This window comes from Micromonas commoda, chromosome 1, assembly GCF_000090985.2.
Source record: "Micromonas commoda chromosome 1, complete sequence".
In the NCBI taxonomy this organism is placed as follows: domain Eukaryota; kingdom Viridiplantae; phylum Chlorophyta; class Mamiellophyceae; order Mamiellales; family Mamiellaceae; genus Micromonas; species Micromonas commoda.
Window position 1 is genome coordinate 241,238 of NC_013038.1, and position 19,191 is coordinate 260,428.

The following is a 19,191-nucleotide window of genomic DNA, read 5'->3' on the forward strand; positions in this document are numbered from 1 at the left end:
ACCGAGGCATTGTTCACAAGGTGTTACGAAGGTACTTACAATCTCCTATCGCGCGACACGTCTTCGCTGAGAAGTGTTGCGATCACTCGTCCACGGTAACGCCTTTATCCATATCCACATGGCAGCCCGCCGCTTTGAGCTTGCGTATCGCAGCCGGCATGCTCGTCAGCTGATTGCCGCCGAGGCGCAAAATATGCAGCCATATGAGCAGCCCGATCTCCGCCGGCAAGCTCGTCAGCTGATTGTCGTTGAGCCACAACTCCTGCAGCGACGTGAGCTGCCCGATCTCCGCCGGCACGCTCGTTAGCTCGTTTTCGTCGAGGTACAACCCCTTCAGTGACGTGAGCCGCCCGATCTCCGCCGGCAAGAGCGTCAGCGCATTACGGCTAACGTTCAACTCCCTTAGCGCAGTCAGGCGCCCGACCTCAGCCGGCACCGCTCCGGTCAGGCCAAACCCTTCCAAGTCGAGCTCCATCACCCGGCTGTTTTCCATCGCCACCCCTTCCCAGTGCTCCGGTTGTGCAGCCTCCGGCCACATCTCCTGCAGTTCAGGGCACATCGCACGCCACGTCCGGAGCACTTCGACGTCACTCTCGCCATCGAGTAGTCGCGTCCCGTCATCCTTCGACGGCTTCAGAAGCTCGCGACTGTCCCACCCGTCGGCAGTCACGCTTCGCTCCAGCAGAGGCTTGTATTTGGTGCAATCGTTCACCCCTGGAAGTTCCTCGATGAGAAGGCGGATGTGGGGGAGCGAGTAGCCGAAGAACTCGGGCCCGCTGATGGCCGTCTTCTTTGCCTCCTCCCCGTTTGCCATTCGCACCGTGGTGACACGCCTGAGCACCTCCGCCCATGCCGCGGTTGCCGACTTGGCAACGATGGGCTCATCCAGTCCCTCGTCGGCGGTCAGCCTGAATAGGGGCTTGCCCTCGTCGTCGCCCTCGCCGCGAACAATCTCTTGAACCCACCTCGTGCGAGGACCGTTCGGATCGTCGCAGCGCATGTACTGGCGGGTGGTGCGGTACCCCACGGGCAGGATGTACGCCGCCGAGTGGAAACCCGGCGCGTCTGGGGGTTGAACCGCGCCTAGGCTCTCCAGCGTGACGCCATGGATCGGACCCACCGGTAACACGACCTTACCATCCTCGCCTCGGGTCAGCAGCGATATCTGATGCACTGCGCGCGCATTCTTGTCCGTGCTACCCACCGCGGCGGTGGCCCTTGCTCCGCCCCCCCTGCCGCCCTTCTCCCTGGGTGGTCTAGGCCCCCTGGCCGGTGTTCCTGGCCGGTCCCCTGGCCAGTGCTGCCCGACCTCCGCCGGCACGCTCGTCCACACGCCGTCATCCAGATCCACGCGGCAGCCTGACGCCTTGAGCTCGTGAATCGAAGCCGGCACACTCGTCAGCTGGTTGTCGACGAGGTCCAAGTGCGTCAGCGACGTGAGCTGTCCGATCTCCGCCGGCACGCTCGTCAGCTGATTGCCGCCGAGCAACGACTCCACCAGCGACGTGAGCTGCCCGATCTCCGCCGGCAGGCTCGTCAGCTGATTCTCGGCGAGGTACAACCACTCTAGCGACGTGAGCTGCCCGATCTCCGCGGGCACGCCGGTCAGCCGATTGTCGCGGAGGTGCAACCCCACTAGCGACGCGAGCTGACCGATCTCCGCCGGCACACTAGTCAGCTGATTGCCGAGGAGTATCAACAGCTTGAGCGCCCTGAGCTGCCCGATCTCCGCCGGCACGCTCGTCAGCTGATTGTCGCTGAGGCGCAACTCCCTCAGCGACGTGAGCTGCCCGATCTCCGCCGGCAGGCTCGTCAGCCGATTGCGGCTGAGGCTCAACTTCCTCAACGCGCTCAGGCGCCCAACCTCAGCGGGCACTGCTCCGGTCAGGCCAAACTCTCCCAACTCGAGCTCCACCACCCGGCCGTTTTTCATCGTCACCCCTTTCCAGTGCTCCGGTTGCTCGTTCACCGGCCACATCTCCCGCAGTTCAGGGCACATCGCACGCCATGTTCGGAGCACTCCGACGTCACCCTCGTCGTCGAATGTTGGCGTCCCATCATCCTTCGACGGCTCCAGAAGCTCGCGACTGTCCCACCCGTCGGGCATCACGCCCGGGTGCCTGTCCAGCCAATCCCGAACAATCTGTCTCACCGTCCGGTTCGTCGTCACCTTCGTGCTGCTCAGGGCGCGACCCGTGAGCGGGTCCTTGGCCCCGTTGCGGTCAAAGTGCGACAGGACGGCGCTCCTCTCGTACGTATGCCCAGAGTCGACCACCATCACCGGGTCGCGGAACATGGTTCGCGTGATGGGGCACAAGAGCAGCATCTCGGGCTCCACGACCAGATCTGCGTCTGAATCTGAAAGGTCGCGATCTGCACGCGCGGGTTGCGGGTCGCGCGCATCCGAGGTCGCGTTTCCCGGTGCCGTCGGTGATGAGGTGGACGTCCTCTGCCGCTTGGCGGGCGCCATCGAGCGAACGATCTTTCGGGGTCGCCCGTGTCTGCGCGCTCGGCTGTGGTCTCGTCACGGACAACGAGGAAATTTTCTCGGACGGTTACGGTGACAGCAACATCAGCTGCAAGAGCGTTAAAAAAACGAGGCGACTCGCCGCAGCGCCGTAGACGTCCACGCGCGTCACTCGAACGTCCACAGCTCGACGCACGCCACGTCAAAATCGTGCTCCGAGCTCAGCGGATCGTTCCCGAATGTATCGGACCGAGCGCTGGTTCACATCGTGTTGCTTACAATCGCACGACGCGCCTACCCTGAGAAAAGTTGCAATCACTCGTCCATCGTCACGTCGCGATCCATCAATCGCGGTAAATCCGGCAACCCGCCGCTCTGAGCTTGCGTATCGCAGCTGGCACACTGGTCAGCTGGTTGCCGTAGAGGCACAACTCCTTCAGCGCCGCGAGCTGCCCGATCTCCGCCGGCACGCTCGTCAGCTGATTGTAGCCGAGGTTCAACCACTTCAGTGACGTGAGCTGCCAGATCTCCGCCGGCACGCTCGTCAGCTGATTTCCTTCGAGCTCTAATCTCACCAGCGACGTGAGCTGCCCGATCTCCACCGGCACGCTCGTCAGCTTATTGTGGTCGAGGTACAACTTCCTCAGCGATGTGAGCTGCCCGATCTCCGCCGGCACGCTCGTCAGCTGATTGTGGCCGAGGAGCAAATTCTCCAGTGACGCGAGCTGTCCGATCTCCGCCGGCACACTCGTCAGCTGATTGCCGTTAAGCCTTAACAGCTTGAGCGCCCTGAGCTGCCCGATCTCCGCCGGCACGCTCGTCAGCTTGTTGTCTTTGAGGGACAACCACTGCAGCGCCGCGAGCTGCCCGATCTCCGCCGGCACGCTCGTCAGCTGATTGCCGTAGAGGGTCAACTCCTTCAGCGACGTGAGCTGCCCGATCCACGCCGGCACGCTCGTCAGCTGATTGCATCCGAGGTACAAGTCCGTCAGCGACGTGAGCTGCCCGATCTCCGCGGGCACACTCGTCAGCTGATTGCCGTAGAGGGTCAACTCCGTCAGCGCCACGAGCTGCCCGATCTCCGCCGGCACACTCGTCAGCTGATTTCCTTCGAGGTGCAACTTCTCCAGCGACGCGAGCTGCCCGATCTCTGCCGGAACGCTCGTCAGCCGATTGGACCAAAGCTCCAAATGCGTCAGCGACGTGAGCTGCCCGATCCACGCCGGCACGCTCGTCAGCTGATTGCATCCGAGGTACAAGTGCGTCAGCGACGTGAGCTGCCCGATCTCCGCCGGCACACTCGTCAGCTGATTGTTGTCGAGGTGCAACACCCCCAGCGACGTGAGCTGCCCGATCTCCGCCGGCACGCTTGTCAAATGATAGTTGCGGAGGTCCAACACCTTCAGCGCGCTCAGGCGCCCAACCTCAGCTGGCACCGCTCCGGTCAAGTCAAATTCTTCCAACTCGAGCTTCACCACCCGGCCGTTTTCCATCGTCACCCCTTTCCAATCCTCCGGTTGCTCGTCCTCCGGCCACCATTCCTGCAGTTCAGGGCACATCAACCGCCATGTCCGGAGCACTCCGACGTCACTCTCGCCATCGAATAGTCGCGTCCCGTCATCGTTCGCCGGCTCCAGAAGCTCGCGACTGTCCCACCCGTCGGGCGTCACGCCCGGGTGCCTGTCCAGCCAATCCCGAACAATCTGTCTCACCGTCCGGTTCGTCGTCACCTTCGTGCTGCTCAGGTCGCGACCCGTGAGCGGATCCTTGGCCCCGTTGCACCGGAAGTGCGACAAGATGGCGCTCCTCTCGTACGTATGCCCAGAGTCGAACACCATCACCGGGTCGCGGAACATGGTTCGCGTGATGGGGCACAAGAGCAGCATCTCGGGCTCCGCGACCAGATCTGCGTCGGAATCTGAAAAGACGCGATCTGCACGCGCGGGTTGCGGGTCGCGCGCATCCGAGGTCGCGTTTCCGGATGCCGTCGGTGATGAGGTGGACGTCCTTTGCCGCTTGGTGGGCGCCATCGAGCGAGCGAGCTTTCGGGGTCGCCCGTGTCTGCGCGCTCGGCTGTGGTCTCGTCACGGACAACGAGGAAATTTTCTCGGACCAGACGGTTACCAGCAACAAAAAACGAGGCGACTCGCCGAAGCGCCGGACACTCTCGGACGCACCTGAAGATATGCCCACGCCAGTCGAGCCCGGCGGGGATCGCCCTCCCGACTCCGCGAACAAGAATACCCGCGCGAAAGAAGCTGCGACAGAACCGGCAACCTCTGTGAAACCGGTGACGACGCTCGCGGTGACGACGCTCGCGGTGAACTCGACAGCTCCCGGGACCACAAATTTGAAAAAGCGCGGCAGAGGTCGCCCTCCCGGCTCCAAGAACAAGAAAGGGACCGCGTCCGCGGGGGTAGCCACGCCCGCGAGCAACAAACGACCACGGGATGTGTGGGTCGTCGAGTCAAGCAAGGTGACATTTGATCGACGGCACGATTGCATTGAGTACAAGGATATCCACGGTGTGTTTGCATCTCTCAGGGCCGCGAACGTGGAAGCCAGGAAGATCCAGGCAGAGGAGGTTGACGGGATAGATGAAGAGTATTCTGGAAACATTCAAGAAGTGGAAAAGATAGACAGCGACGACAAGCCGTTCTACTACTCGCACCTGCAGGAGACACCTGGGTACGACACCGAAACCACCACGACCATCGAGGTGCGGCAGTTCCCTCTGCGTTGAGGAATTCCAGGATTGATAGGCAGGTCGGACGTGAAGAAAGCGCGGGGTTCTCATCGTGTAGTGTTCATGTACCACTCATGTGTGCGCTGTAGACTGCGAGTAACAGACCACGGACTCTTCGCCCCGCGTCCCACCGTGGCCCCTCACGCAACCTAACCTCACATCACCGCAAGTACCCGGGTCTGTCAGAGGTTCACCAGCTCCACGAGGTTGCCCCAGTTTCCACCAGCGCTCACCTTTACCGGCGGCGGCGCGGGGGCCCGCGACGAGGGGAGACGGAATTTGAATCATGCGTTAACTTTACAAGTGATGTTATCATAAGTCTTAGCGCGTGACGCGGAGTCGTCTCAAGCGTAGCTGCCGTACGCGTACTGTCCGCCGGGATTCCTCACCAACCCGCCTTGCGGCTGGTTCTTCTCGTTCACCTCGTGCAGCACCGCGTGCAGCTCTCCCCTGTGCACGCTGTTGCGATCCTTATCCATCGCGTAGCACAGGAACACCGCGTCCACGACGTTCAACGCGATCATGGCGAAGAAGCTCATCACCACCAGCGAGATGATCGCCGATAATATCCCAACCAAACCCGCGTAGAGACCGGCGTTGGCGGCGAGCGTCGCGGCAAAGACGCCGTAGGATAAGAGCCACGTGGCGCACCCGAAACCCACCGCGATGACCAGCGACGCCCCCTGCAAAATCATCCCCGGGAACGCGTAGGTGCCGTACGCGGTGAGGAAATTCCTGGAGAGCAAGTCGGTGACGGAGGCGGCGGCTTCGCAAAACGCCTCGCCGGTGATTGACGCCTGGAGCATGGCAAACTTGCTGATGTACTCGATGATCGCGTACACGCACTCGAGGCACGTGACGATGATGCACACGAGGATGTTATCGCGGTCCTCCCTTCGCAAACGCTCCGCCGCCGACCTCGCCAGCTCCACCATCGTCAGGACGAACGACCCGAAGCACACAGATCCAAACGACGGACCGAGCGCGTGCCCGAGTGCTCTCCGGACGCCGCCGGAGAAATCGCTCGTGCCCACGGGAGCGAAGTACCACTGGCAGATTGTGCCGCCGATCACGAACAGCCTCGTCTCGAGCGCGGCGGAGACGAACCAGATCCCGGACACGGCGGCGAGGAAGAGGTACGGCGGAACCCACGCCTCCGTCTCCCACGCGCAGCAGTCGACGGCGGCTCCGACGCCGTCCACGCAAACTCCCGAACTCGCGTCCCGCGCCACCGCGTCGCGCGACACGGCGACGGCGCCGTTCATGTTCGCGAACATCATGAACCCGACGAGCGGCACGAGCCACGCGAACGCGGCGAGCTGCAGCCCCACGACGGCGGTGACGATGTGGGGGTTATCGCGCAAACCCTTCGTGGAGACGGCGAGAAGCGACGCCACCAGGTTCAGCTCGTCCCTCCACAGGTAAAAGACGAACGCGGTGAGCGCGGTGAGCAGGGCGAAGATGATCGCGGGGACGGTCGCGCCCGCCGCGGCGAACGAGATGGTCAGGGCGAACATCACCCCAACCTTGGCGTACACCACCCCCCAGACCATCTGGTTGGCGCATCGCTGAAACGTCCAGAGCAACAAAGCGCCCAGGAAGAACGAGGCGACGAAGGCGGCGACGAGCCACGGGTACGCGGCTTCGATGAACGCCGACGCGTCGAACGGGGCGTCGGCGTCGGCGCTCGCCGTCGTCGGCGCCGGCGCGGAGGTCACCGCGGAGGATGCTCCGAGGGTCTGCTTAGACCTCGCTCCTTGATGAACGACGACGCGATCTTGTCCGAGCGCGGCGTTGGCCCCTGGTGTGCTGGTTCGCCGGGCGTTCGCAGCTTCGAACCTCGCGGCGTTGGCGGCGAGGACGTCGGAGAAGTGGAACTGCGGCGCGGAGCACGCGGCGCCCAGCCTGGCGTCCGCCGCGGAGGGAGACTCGTCCCGTCCGGCGTACGCGATGAGACCGCCCGCCGCGGTGGCGACGATCACCGCGAGGAAGGACCAGAACCACGCGACGTCGCGTCTCTGCCTGCGGTGGGAGCGAGCGGGTTGGCGAGTAGCTCAGGGCGGGTCCGCGGGTTGACGTGATCGCATCGGGCGCGACGCGCGGGGCGCGCGCGCGGGTTCTCCCTGCGTCGCGCTCGTGTAACCACCGGACGAGTGCGTCCGTCGCGGGGCGAATTGCGAGGCCGAGTCGGGGCGCGGGCGCGTCGAGAGATCGGGAGGACGCGCGCGTCGAGGTGTCGTCGTACCTGGGGCCGAAGTTGTAGACGCCGTCGGGGTAGCCGGCGATCGGCGTGTATTTTGCGCTCATCGCGACGGGACCCGCGTCGAGCCGGCAGCAAGCGCGTCGAAAGGTGAACGACGTCGAGGAAGGTGACAACACAACGCGAATGTTGAAACCGGTCGGGCTATTGTACCTGCTGGGACTGCTGTCCAACTGGTGTCCAACGACACAATCGACGGTTCATGACTCAAGGACAGTCTGTTGGCCCTGATCGCGGGGTGTCGCTTCTTCGCGGTATATTTGTTTTTTTTTACAAGAAAAAAAACCGAAAATGGGCAACAAAAGTCTGACTGGCGCGGTGTGTCGCTTCTTCGCGGTATATTTGTTTTTTTAAGAAAAACCGAAAATGGGCATGTTTTGTGCGAGACGATAGGGTGGGTGCGCAAAAACGTCGGCTTGGACGAGGGTCGACCACAATCGCGCGCCTCCCGTAGGCGAAGGCTACACGCGCGACCAGGCGTCTCGCGCGAACACCGCGTTCGACCCCCGTGGTTCGTACCTCGAGCCGCGTAACCGCCGCACGAGCGTAGGTCCGGTTCGCCGCGCGCCTTATCTCGCCCGCCAGGTTTTTAGGTCTCCGCAGGCGCCTGAACGTCTCGCCAGCAGCCGTGGACGTCGGGAAAGGATCGAACACGCGATGGCCGCCGCCGCGTCCGTCTCCGGCGCGTGCTCACGCGCGATCGCCCCGGTCAGCGTCCGCGTCACCTCCCGCGCGCGCGCCGCCGCCGAGCCCCGCCGCGCGCGCGCCGCGATGCCGGCGATCCGCGCGCAGAAGCTCAACGACGGCGTCGTCCCCGTCGCGGTGAACACCACCCACGGCCCGATGGGACTCACCTCCGCCCTCCTCCTCGACCGCATCATCATCATCGGCGATCGCATCGACGAGGACGTCGCCACGCGCGTCTGCGCCGAGCTCCTCGCGCTGTCCTACGAGGATCCGGACAAGGATATCCGCCTCTTCGTCAACGCCACCGCGGGGACGCAGTACTGCGTGCAGACCATCCTGGACATGATGGAGTACATCCAGTCCAAGGGCGTGGACATCAGCGTGGTGGGCATGGGATGCGTGGCCGGCCCGCCCGCGATGCTGCTCGCGGCGGGAACCAAGGGTAAGAGGCTCGCCATGCCCTCCTGCAGGATCATCCTCTCCCAGCCCCTCGGAGGCCTCAGCGGGACGTCCTACGAGGTTAGGATCCAGGCGAAGGAGCTGTCGAGAAACGCGCGAATGCAGGTCGCCGTCTTTGCCAAGTTCACCGGAAAGTCGTTCGACGACATGGGCGAGTACCTGGTGCGCGATACGTACATGTCACCGCAGGAGGCGAAAGAACTGAACCTGATCGACGGCGTCATCGGCGTGAACGAGGCCAAGAAGGCACGATGAGGGTTGAAGATGGGCGCGACTGGCGACGCTTATTTAATGATAATCACAATCTATGTTTTTCGTCCTCGCGTTTGCGTGTGTTTGGTGCCGTGCGGATCACGTCTAAGGCGCTTGAAGATTCTCCGCTCAAACGTCGAGGTCCGCTACACGTTGAGGTCCACTAAAGCCGGACGATCCTTGAGCGCGATGGCGAGGGGCGCGGGTAGGTTCTCTCCGCGGACGTTCGCTCGCGCGATCGTCTCCGCCGCGGCGCGGCGAGCGGCTTCGAGCAGAAACAGATCGGTGGCGACAGAGGCGTGAAACAGGGAAACCTGCGACCCGCTCTGCCTGGTTCCGAGCAGGTCGCCCGCGCCTCGCATGCGCAGGTCGCTCTCCGCGATGTGAAACCCGTTGTTGCTCCTCTCCAGCACCCGCAGCCGCTGCTGGCTCGGGTATCCGGCCTCGTCGCCGACGAGCAGGAAGCACTTGGACTGCCGGCTGCCTCGGCCCACTCGGCCTCGGAGCTGATGGAGAGTGCTCACGCCGTGGCGGTCGGCGTCCTCGATGATGATCACGGACGCGTTGGGCACGTCCACGCCCACCTCGACGACGGAGGTGGCGACGAGCACCTGCGTGTGCCCGTCCGCGAACGCCTTGAGCGCCGCCGCCTTCTCCTCGGAGTTCATCTGGCCGTGCAGGATCCCGAACTTGATCTGCGGGAACTTCTCGACGAGGCGCTTGTGCTCAACCTCCGCGCTCTTGAACCGTTCGAAAGAGTCCGCGGTGGACGCGTTGACCAGCGGGGTGATGACGTAGCACTGCCCGCCGGTTTGAACCTCCTCGACCATCGCCCGGTGCGCGTCGTCGATGCCGTCGGGTCCGATTAACAGTTTGGTGTAAATCGGCAGTCGGCCCGCGGGTTTCTCGTCAATCGAGCTCAGCGCCATCTCGCCGTGCTTGCACATCGCGAGCGTGCGCGGGATGGGCGTGGCGCTCATGGCGAGCACGTGCGGAGCGTGCCTCCACTCCACCATGTCGTCGTCGTCGGTGGACTCGGTGGTGTCGGTCGTAACGGTCGTCGTAACGGTCGTCGTCTCGGTAGCGTCGTCGCCCGCGGCGGCCCAAGCGGCACGATCGCTCTCGTCGCCGTCAGCCTCCCTCTCATCCGCGCGTTTCCTGTTCTCCCAACCCTCCTTTTCGCTGGGCCCCGCGACGGTGGCGAGGTCCTTACGCCGCACTTTGCCCCCCACCGGTCCCTTGCCGGCCAACGCGGCTCTCTGCTCGACCCCGAACCTGTGCTGCTCGTCGACAACCGCGAGTCCGAGGGATTTGAACACGACGTCTTCGGAGATGAGCGAGTGCGTCCCGACGACGATTTGACCCTCGCCGCTCTCAATGAGCCTCAACGCGGCGTCTCTTTCCTTCTTCGGCGTGCTCCCGGTGAGTAACACGACGCGCGGCGGGTTCTCGAGTCTGCCGAACACGTTCTCGAGAGTCGTGGCGTGTTGCGTGGCGAGCACCTCCGTGGGCGCCATGAACGCCCCTTGGTGGCCGTTTCCGACCGCCGCGAGCAGCCCGAGCGCCGCCACGATCGTCTTACCGCATCCGACGTCGCCCTGTAGCAGCCGGAGCATGGGCGTGGTTCCCGACATGTCCTGGAGGATCTCCTCCAGCGCCGTCTCCTGTCCGCGGGTCAGCGAAAAGTCGAGGACTCCGCGGAGCTCGTCGCACATCGACGTGCTGACGATGCTCACGCCCTCGCCCCCGCTCCTCTGCGCCCTGTTTCGCTCCTGCAGTAAACTGACCTGCAACAGGACGAGCTCCTCGAACGCCAGTCGTTCGCGCGCGGCGACCACCTGGTCCACAGTCGCCGGCGCGTGAATAAACTGCATGGCGTCGACGTGCGAGATGAGCTGAAGCTCCGGGAGCACCGAGCTCTCCGTGCCGAGGCTGACCGTCATCGGATCCGCGGGTATGTGATCCTTCAGAGCCTTGACCGCGGCGGTCTGAACCTCGTGCCACCTGTCGGGCGCGATGTCGTGCTTCTTCGGGTAGGTGGTCACGACGTCCACCTCCGCGTCGGGGTTAACGCCCGCCGCGAGCTGGGCCTTGTCGAGGGTTAAATGTCCGCGCCCGGTTCGCGTGGACAGCGCGCCGCGCACCGCGACGGGTGCCCCGGGCGTGAGACCAGCCTCCGTCTCCTTCTGGACGTACTCCCACAGTTTGAGCTCGAACTGCTCCGTGTTCCCCTCGCCGTCGTCGCACTCGATCAGGAGCGTGCTGGGAGTCTTGCCCCAACCCTTGCGGGAGTAAGGAGCCTTGAGGTAGCTCACCACCCGACCGGTCACCAGGACCGCGGTGCCCGCCTGCATACCCGCGTGAAACCGCGCGAACTCCTGGTACTTTCGCGGGTAACAGCGCAGGGTTTGTTCGACGGTGAGCACGCCGGCTTTCCGCAGCTTGTTCACAGTCTGAGCTGAGACGCCGTGATCCTTCAACGTATCAACCGGGATCTCCTCCCACGAGCCGTAGTCCGTGCGCAGCTTGGCGTGCAGAGCGTGCAGCTCCGATCGATCCGCGTCCCCGGCTCCGGCGGCGGACGCCGCGGCGGCCTGCTCATCCGCCTCCACCATCCTCGCAAAGTCCATCGTCTCCGGCACGAATCCGTTGATCGGGTCAGCCTGAATCCAGAACGGCCTCTTCTCGGGCTTGCCGCTCGCGCTCGCGCTCGCGCGCTCGAGCTCCTTCTCCTCGCGCGCGAAGAACGCCTCCGCCTTCGCGGACGACGAATCGTCCTCCTCGTCGCCGTCGTCTGAGTAGGTTAAATCGTCCAGTTCGCTCTCCGGAATGTTCGCCGACGACTCGACGTCGATGTCCTCCCCGTCGGACGTGACTATGGACGTCGCGCCGAAACCGAGCGCCGTCGACTGCTGCTGCTGCTGCTGAGACGACCACCGCGCGGGCCCGTTTCCCCGGTGCGATTTGAGCGCGTCGCCCGACGACGCCGACCCCAACGACCCCATCTGCCTCCGCAACGAGTTCTTCGCCGGGTCGCCCATGGAGAACGAGTACGTCTTCATGGCGCTCAGCGCCTCCGCCAACTCCGAGTGTTCGACGTCGTCCGCCGCGATGGACGTCCCCGCGGTGCCCTCCAGCGAACACCCGACCAGACGTTGCAGCACGTCCCCGAGCATCCGGGCGTCAGCCTCGGCTCTGTGCGCCGAGGCCCCCGCCGTGTCAACCCCGAAGTGCGCCGCCAGCGACTCGAGCTTGTAACTTCCCCCCGGGACCGCCTCCTTCGCCAAGGTTTTCCTCGCCAGCGGAAGCGTGTCCACGAACCTCCAATCCTCCGGAAGCTCGCGACCGAGTCGTCGGTACTCGGCCTGGAGAAACCCGGCGTCGAACTGACGCGCGTTGTGAGCCGCGAGGAGCACGCTCGCGCCCCCGCAGCGCCTCCTCGCCTCGTCGATGTACTCCTGAAATAACTCAGCCGCGCGTTGGAACGACGGCACCGCGGGGGCGCTCACCATGGCGTTGGTGATGCCGGTCAGGGCGACGACGGGCGGCGGGACGGCGAACCGACCGGGGTTGACCAGGGTGGACATCGGTTGGTGCGTCGGGTCGCTGACGTTCACCGCGGCAATCTCTATTATCCGGTTGCGGTCCTTGTTCAGACCGGTGGTCTCGAGGTCGAAGACGACGACGCACGGGACCTCCGACGGCTGCTGCTGCTGCTGCTGCTGCTGCTGGCGGTGGGCGGCGGACGCGGGGACGATGACGTCCGGGGGTTTGAGGTTTAAACGCCCGCCGCCGAGGTCGAGACCCGCGGCGGATGCGGCGGTTCCCTCGGGATTTCCTTCGGACCGCCCGTCCATCGCCGCGCGTCGCTGCGCGGCGCTGCTGGCGCGCTGTTTGGGTTCGTGCGCGCGTTGGGGCGCGTCCCTGCTCGGGGGCCGCCACGCTCGCGGGGCCTCCGGCGCCTGGGGCTGCGAGACGTTCGCCCGCCGCCTCTGCTGCGAGTGATGCAGCGTGGACCCGAGCCTTCGGAGCAGACCGTCGCGGTGCTCCGCGTCCATCGCCGCGTACCGTCGCGCGTCCTGCGCGATCGCCGCCAGCTCCGCCGCGAGCGCGCCCTCACCGCTCACGTCGCACGCCGCGCCCAGCCTGCCGAGGTGGCTCAGGAGGAACTGCTGAAAGTCGTCGTACTGCTTACCGCGCGCGTTGGGGCATCCGTTGCGAAGCTCGTAATCGAGTCCTGCGCGGAGCTGCGACGCGAGGCTGGACGACGCGGTGGCTTGCTTGTCGTTCGCGTTCGCGCTCGCGGCGTGCTGCGGGGACGCCGCGTTGGCGGGAACCGCGAGCCATCGCCGTCGCCGGGTCGCCGCGCCGAGAAGCGGGAGCGGGACGGGGCCGGTTCCGGCGCCCAGCGCTGAGGTTGTCGCGGTGGTTGGGATCACCGCGACGGAGCATCGTTCCAAGGAGGACACGCGAGAGACGGCGCGCGCGGCCGATGCCGCTGCGCGACTCGCCCGGTGCACTATATGCATCGACCCGACCTCCGCCCTGATCGTCGCCCTGCCACTCATCTAACACCGGCGCTCCGTGCTATGAGCCCGCCATTTTTCAAGTGTTCGCGTGCCTGCACAGGTGTTGTTCGGACTTGTTTGGCGCTCGGAAGTCCAGTCAAAATACCAGGTGATGAAGATGAAGACATGGGTGATGGAGGGACCATGGAGAGACTGTTTGCTCAGTCACTGGAAACGGCGAAATCTGATTGGTGCAGTCTGGCCCTCGTTCTATCTGCACCGTCAAATCGATCGTGTTGAGAGCTTTTGCCTCGATCGATCATCGTGCGCCGTAGCATTCGCCGCGCACCGACCCCGCGACTAGACTCGAGATGGCTTCCATGTCCGCCGCGGCACTCGCGCCCGTCGTTCACAATACCCGCTCCTCCCGGCGCTCCAGGTGCGAGCCTCCTGACGACGACATCGAACCCGCCGACTCACCACCCGTCTCGACTCACCCGCAATCGCGCCAAACAGGTCGTGTCACGCCCCGTCTCCCGGAGCCGCGATCCCACCGTCGACTTCCTGAATCGATCCCGATCTCCATCGCCCATGTCAAATATTCAGGTCCTCCGTTCGCGCGCGCGCCGCGCACCGCGCGACCGTCGCCGCGGCGGACTACTCTCCCAAGAACGCCTTTTTCTTCCCAGGGCAGGGCGCGCAGTCCGTCGGCATGGCCAAGGAGCTCTGCGACGAGTGCCCCGCGGCGAAGGCGCTCTTCGACCAGGCGTCCGAGATCCTCGGCTACGATCTCCTCGACGTGTGCGTCAACGGCCCGGCGGAGAAGCTCAACTCCACCGAGGTGTCTCAGCCGGCCATCTACGTCTCCTCCCTCGCCGCTCTCGAGAAGATGAAAACCACCGACGAGGGCAAGGCTCTGATCGACTCCGTCGACGTCTGCGCCGGTCTCTCGCTCGGCGAATACACCGCGCTCACGTTCGCGGGCGCCATCGCATTCGAGGACGGCGTCAAGCTCGTCAAGCTCCGCGGTGAGTCCATGCAGGCCGCCGCGGACGCCACGCCGTCCGGGATGGCTTCCGTGATTGGCCTCTCGTCGGATAAGGTGGACGAGGTCTGCGCCAAGGCGAGCGCGGACAGCGGCGGCGAACCCGTGCAGATCGCCAACTACCTCTGCAACGGCAACTATGCCGTCTCCGGCTCCATCCCCGCCATCGACAAGGTTGCGGAGATCGCCAAACCGGAGTTCAAGGCGAGGATGGTCGTGAAACTGGCGGTGGCGGGTGCGTTTCACACGGATTACATGGCGCCCGCCGCGGAGGCTCTCACCGCCGGTCTGAAGGACACGCCGATATCGGCGCCGAAGATCCCGGTCATATCCAACGTCGACGTCGAGCCGCACGGCGACGCGGACAGCATCCGCGCCACGCTCGCGAAGCAGCTGACGTCCCCGGTGCAGTGGGAGAAGACGATGACGACGCTCCTGGAGAAGGGACTCGAGGCGTCCACCGAGGTCGGGCCGGGCAAGGTCATCTCGGGTATCATGAAGCGCATCGACAAGACGGCGGCGTGCGATAACTTCACCGTGTGATGCGACGACGCGGCGCGCGCGAACTTCTCGGGTGGGACGGAGGCGGCGGGGGGGCGACCGGCGCGGGTGAGCGTTTGATTGTTTTCAAGTCAAGTCGAGCGCGATCATTCTACGACCCGACGACTAGTTCTCGCCGCCGCATCTCGACATCCCCTTCCGCGGTCGCCGCGAGCTTCGCCCGCGAATCGTCCCCTAAACCCCCGCGTCCCCTAAACCCCCGCGTCTCCCTCTAAAGATCCATCCAGCCGCGGGGGCTCCGTCGCTCGCTCCCTCGTCGCGCCTCGAAGCGCCCCCCGCATCATACCAACGGCACCCCGCATCGCGTCGTCCGCGTCTGCCCTCGCGTCCCTTCCAATCCCCGTCACCGTCTCCGTCCCAATCCCCGTCACCGTGCCGTCGACGCCGCCGGCGGCCTCCGCGTCGCCGGCGTCTCGCTCGCCGGCGGCCTCCGCGTCGCGGCGCCTCCGCCTGATGCGCTCGCGCAGGTCGGCGACGCCCCCGTCATCGTCGTCGTCGTCGTATGCTCGCATGCCGCCGCCGCGATCCGACCGACCCCGCGCACCCCGTCGACGCCTCCCGCCGCCACCGCCGCCGCCGCCGCCGCCGCCGCCGTCTCCGGCGTAGGGATGGTGCCTGTCGCCTCCCCCGCGCCGCCGTTTGCCGCGGCCGCCTCGCCACAACCTCCTGCTCCTCGCCTCGCCGTCGGGCTTGACGTCCTCCTCGGTGGCGAGCCTGAATGAGAGTTGGATGACGCGGCCGTCCTTTCGGAATTCCGGGCCGGAGTGCCACAACATCTCCGCGCACGTCCCCGCGGGGAGCGCCAGACCGCCGTCGGGGTTAGCCTCGGCGCCCATGGCGACGCCCTTCATTCGTATGGCGCGCCGAGCGGTGTGCTCGTCGTTGAAGACCACGTTGCAGCTGGAGTCGTTGATCCACTCGACGAAGACCGGGCCGTACTCGTGAAAGTAGCCCATGCATTCGTTGGTCGTCATGTGATCGACGCCGTAGAGGTGCACGGCGTCGGAACGCCAGGAGGCATCCACCTCGGGGTCCACCCTGGACTCGAAGAAATCCTGCGCGACGTCCGCGGATCCGGCGATCGCGCCCGTGCCGTCGTCCATCGCGTCGGCGTAGGCCTCCTGGAGCGCCGCGGCGTTCGCGACAAGCCTCTGGGCGTCCTGTGCGTCGCGCCTGTCCTTGATCGCCTGCTGTTCCGGGGTGAGCGCGGAGGGCGCGTTCGTGCCGAACTTGGCGGCGCGCGCGGCCCGCTTCGCTTCCTCCTCCGGATCGAACACGTCGATGCCGGCGACGAACTCGCCGCGTCGGTTCATCTTCTTCAGAGCCTGCTCCTTACGCATGGCGAGTACCTCTTTCCTGGACATCAACCCGCGCGCCACCACGTTCGCTTTGGGTTCCTTGTACTCTTGCCCGAAGCGCTCGGCTCGTTTCTTAGCTTTCACTCGCTCAGCCTCGAGGACCGCGGCGTCGTGGCCGGAAGCGGCGTGCTCCGCCGTCACTTCATCCGCCCAGTTGAAGTCTCCACCGGGGGCATCGGTCATCATCTCGTCGTCAGCCATCGTATGTGGTCAGCGGGTGGGTGTTCGCGTCTCCGCGCGTCCTATCTCTGGTCGTAGCATGTTCCTCAATTCTATGAACGATGGATCGCCAAAGTTTGGTTTGGCTGAAGTATTCAGGAGCCTCGCCAATGAAGATTTTGAAGCAACGAAGCAAGTTGAACCGTGATTTTCGATTCAAAATAGACTCACTCGTATTAGCTTGTGAAGGTGCGAATTTCGCACATATTTATTTATGTACATGCGGAGCTCAACGAAGGCTGAACCGTCATTTTGGATTTAAAATATCTTAGACACACTCGTCGTATTAGCGTGTACGAAACGTGCGAATTTCGCACATATTTATGAACTGTACGGAGCTTAAATTACGAAGGCTGAACCGTCATTTTCGAATCAAATTATCATAGACACACTCGTAGCACTTATTATCTATTTCCTTCGAAGGTACCTTCGTACCTTCGAAGGTAATGTTATTAAGCTGTACGAAACGTGCGAATTTCGCACATATTTGTAAAATAAAGTTAGTATCTGGGACTCAAAAAGGTCTCTTCGTTCGTGACTACGAGAAGGTGCGAGCCACTCTCGCGCGTCTGGGTCTGTGTGGGTGCATCTGACGCGGGATGTCGGCGCTCTTCACCCTACGGGTCAGCGTCCCGGGCCAGTGCGACCCGCCCGGGTCGACCGGAGAGCGCGGGGACGCCGACGTTGGCCGCGGCGGCGACGCCAGATCTCGCCCTGGCCTCGAGGATCGACCCGGCGCCCCGAGGTGGGAGACGCTAGAGTTTCGCGCCGGTAACCCCCGCGCGGAGATCATCACCGGTCGAATCAGGCTCTACCGCGACGCCATCCGCGCATCCGACGCGTCCGCGTCGCCGTCCGCGACGACGACGAGCGCACCGGCGACGTCGCTCCCCGAGGGCAGGTCCCCGCTGGTGTGCGTCCTCGCGGTGCCCATCGAGCTCTCCGTCGCCGACTTTTGCCAGTTCGCGGCTGCGATCATAAACAAGGTGACCGAGATGCGCATCGTGCAGGCGGCGCCGAGGGCGATACGAACCGGCGCGGACGATGATAAAGCGGCGAAGGATAGAGAGAAGGGGAGAGCGAAGGCCGCGGAGCAACGGGAATCCGAGCCCGCCGACTCGTCGTCGGCGTTTTCAGCCGGCCAGTCGTCGTACGCGGTGATACTGTCGTTCGAGGACCAGGACTCCGCGGACTCGTTCGCTCTCAACTACCACAACAGGCGTTTCTCGTCCTTAGTCGAGGGTGAGTGCCGGGCGCTTTTCGTGCGCGCGATCGAGCTCGAAGGAAAAGACGGCGAGCCGGTCGATTTGAACTCCCGTTTGCCATCCGCCGAGCAGCACCTCAGCGAGCTCCCCTCGTGTCCCGTGTGCCTGGATCGCCTCGACCAGGACGTCAGCGGTGTGGTCACCACGGTGTGCTCGCACTCTTTCCACGCGACGTGCCTCAGCGGCTGGGGAGACTCGTCCTGCCCGGTGTGTCGATACACGCAAAATCCGGAGGAGGAGGCCAGGTGCCAGAGATGCGGCCGCGTCGGGGATCTGTGGGCGTGCCTCGTGTGCGGCGCCGTGGGGTGCGGGAGGTACGCACGGGGGTGTTCGCTGGACCACTGGAACGAATCCGACCACTGCTACGCGCTCGAGCTGACGACGCAGAGGGTATGGGACTACGTCAGGGACGGGTTCGTGCACCGACTGATCCAATCGAAGACGGGCCTCGTCGAGCTCGCCCCCGGCGGCGGCGGCCGGGGATCGCGCGTCGGCATCCGGAGCGGGGCCGGCGCGAGGGGCGACGAGGGATCGGAGATTGTCGCGTCTCCGCCGCGGCCGAGGCGGCGGGGTAAGGGAGACGACGGCGGCGGCGGTAAGCGCGAAAGCGGCGAAGTCGACGCCGGAACGGGCGGCGGAGCGAACGGGTCGCGACGCGCGGGTCGTGACGCGCGGGTCACGACTCACGGGTGGCTCGACGAGGGGCTGGACGAGTACGACGCCGACTACCCTCTCGACGAGGGCCTGGAGGAGGCGCTCGTGTCGTCGAAGTTGGACGCGATACACACCGAGTACAACGCGCTGCTCACGTCGCAGCTGGACAGTCAGCGCAGGTACTTCGAAGGACTGATGGCGGCCAACAACGCGGAACGCGACGGCGCGCTGAGCGCCAAGGAGGCCGCCGAGTCCCGCGCCAGGGTAATCGCGGGAGCCGTAGACGCCGCGAGGGACGCGCGCGCTAAGCTTCAGGAGGCGCATGCAAAAATTGACGACGGTTTGGCGAAGAATGCCAAGCTCGAAGAGGAGCGCGATTTTTTTAAGCAGCTCAACGACACGTTGCTTGAAAACCAGCGGCAGCTCAGGGCCAATCTGGACGCCACCGAGGCCAAGTTGAACGAGGCGAACGAGGCAAACGACGCGAAGATCCGCGACCTGCAGGAGCAGGTGCGCGACCTGATGGTCTTCATAGAGGCGCAGAGTAAATTAGCCGAGGGGACCGAAGGTGGAGACTCGATCGAGGGGGGCGACGTCGTGGGCGTCAGCGACGGGGACGCGGCGCCGTCGCGAGACGCGGCGCATGCCAGGTTGCAGAGCAAGCTGAGGGCAAGAAGAAAGCCGGGGAGATAGGGGGCTCGACACCCGGC

The 19,191-nt window shown here is 64.7% G+C and overlaps 8 protein-coding genes across 8 annotated transcripts; 4 read left to right on the plus strand and 4 right to left on the minus strand.

The window, feature by feature from the left end:
- Positions 1–82: 82 nt before the first annotated feature.
- MICPUN_77261 (predicted protein) lies at positions 83–3,960 on the minus strand (the record flags this gene model as incomplete). The annotated part of the gene is made up of 3 exons (XM_002507408.1): positions 83–430; positions 1,388–1,869; positions 2,862–3,960. The coding sequence occupies 3 exons, from the start codon at positions 3,958–3,960 to the stop codon at positions 83–85; spliced, it is 1,929 nt and encodes a 642-aa protein (XP_002507454.1).
- A 692-nt stretch (positions 3,961–4,652) lies between these two features.
- Positions 4,653–5,210, plus strand: MICPUN_54880 (predicted protein; the record flags this gene model as incomplete). The annotated part of the gene is made up of 1 exon (XM_002507018.1): positions 4,653–5,210. The coding sequence occupies one exon, from the start codon at positions 4,653–4,655 to the stop codon at positions 5,208–5,210; it is 558 nt and encodes a 185-aa protein (XP_002507064.1).
- Positions 5,211–5,557: 347 nt separating this feature from the next.
- On the minus strand, positions 5,558–6,730 carry MICPUN_77758 (choline transporter like family; the record flags this gene model as incomplete). Its single annotated transcript, XM_002507409.1, has 1 exon — positions 5,558–6,730. One exon carries the CDS (start codon positions 6,728–6,730, stop codon positions 5,558–5,560), a length of 1,173 nt encoding a protein of 390 aa, XP_002507455.1.
- A 1,188-nt stretch (positions 6,731–7,918) lies between these two features.
- MICPUN_107465 (predicted protein) lies at positions 7,919–8,935 on the plus strand. Its single transcript, XM_002507019.1, has one exon. It carries the CDS (start codon positions 8,131–8,133, stop codon positions 8,872–8,874), a length of 744 nt encoding a protein of 247 aa, XP_002507065.1. The 5' UTR covers positions 7,919–8,130; the 3' UTR covers positions 8,875–8,935.
- Positions 8,936–9,017: 82 nt separating this feature from the next.
- REX (exonuclease and DNA helicase) lies at positions 9,018–13,439 on the minus strand (the record flags this gene model as incomplete). Its single annotated transcript, XM_002507410.1, has 1 exon — positions 9,018–13,439. The coding sequence occupies one exon, from the start codon at positions 13,437–13,439 to the stop codon at positions 9,018–9,020; it is 4,422 nt and encodes a 1,473-aa protein (XP_002507456.1).
- Positions 13,440–13,750: 311 nt separating this feature from the next.
- Positions 13,751–14,967, plus strand: FABD (malonyl-CoA:ACP transacylase; the record flags this gene model as incomplete). Its single annotated transcript, XM_002507020.1, has 2 exons — positions 13,751–13,818; positions 13,986–14,967. 2 exons carry the CDS (start codon positions 13,751–13,753, stop codon positions 14,965–14,967), a joined length of 1,050 nt encoding a protein of 349 aa, XP_002507066.1.
- A 209-nt stretch (positions 14,968–15,176) lies between these two features.
- On the minus strand, positions 15,177–16,544 carry ELGR (splicing RNP complex component; the record flags this gene model as incomplete). Its single annotated transcript, XM_002507411.1, has 1 exon — positions 15,177–16,544. One exon carries the CDS (start codon positions 16,542–16,544, stop codon positions 15,177–15,179), a length of 1,368 nt encoding a protein of 455 aa, XP_002507457.1.
- A 617-nt stretch (positions 16,545–17,161) lies between these two features.
- On the plus strand, positions 17,162–19,174 carry BRAP (brca1-associated protein; the record flags this gene model as incomplete). The annotated part of the gene is made up of 1 exon (XM_002507021.1): positions 17,162–19,174. The coding sequence occupies one exon, from the start codon at positions 17,162–17,164 to the stop codon at positions 19,172–19,174; it is 2,013 nt and encodes a 670-aa protein (XP_002507067.1).
- Between the last annotated feature and the right edge of the window lie 17 nt (positions 19,175–19,191).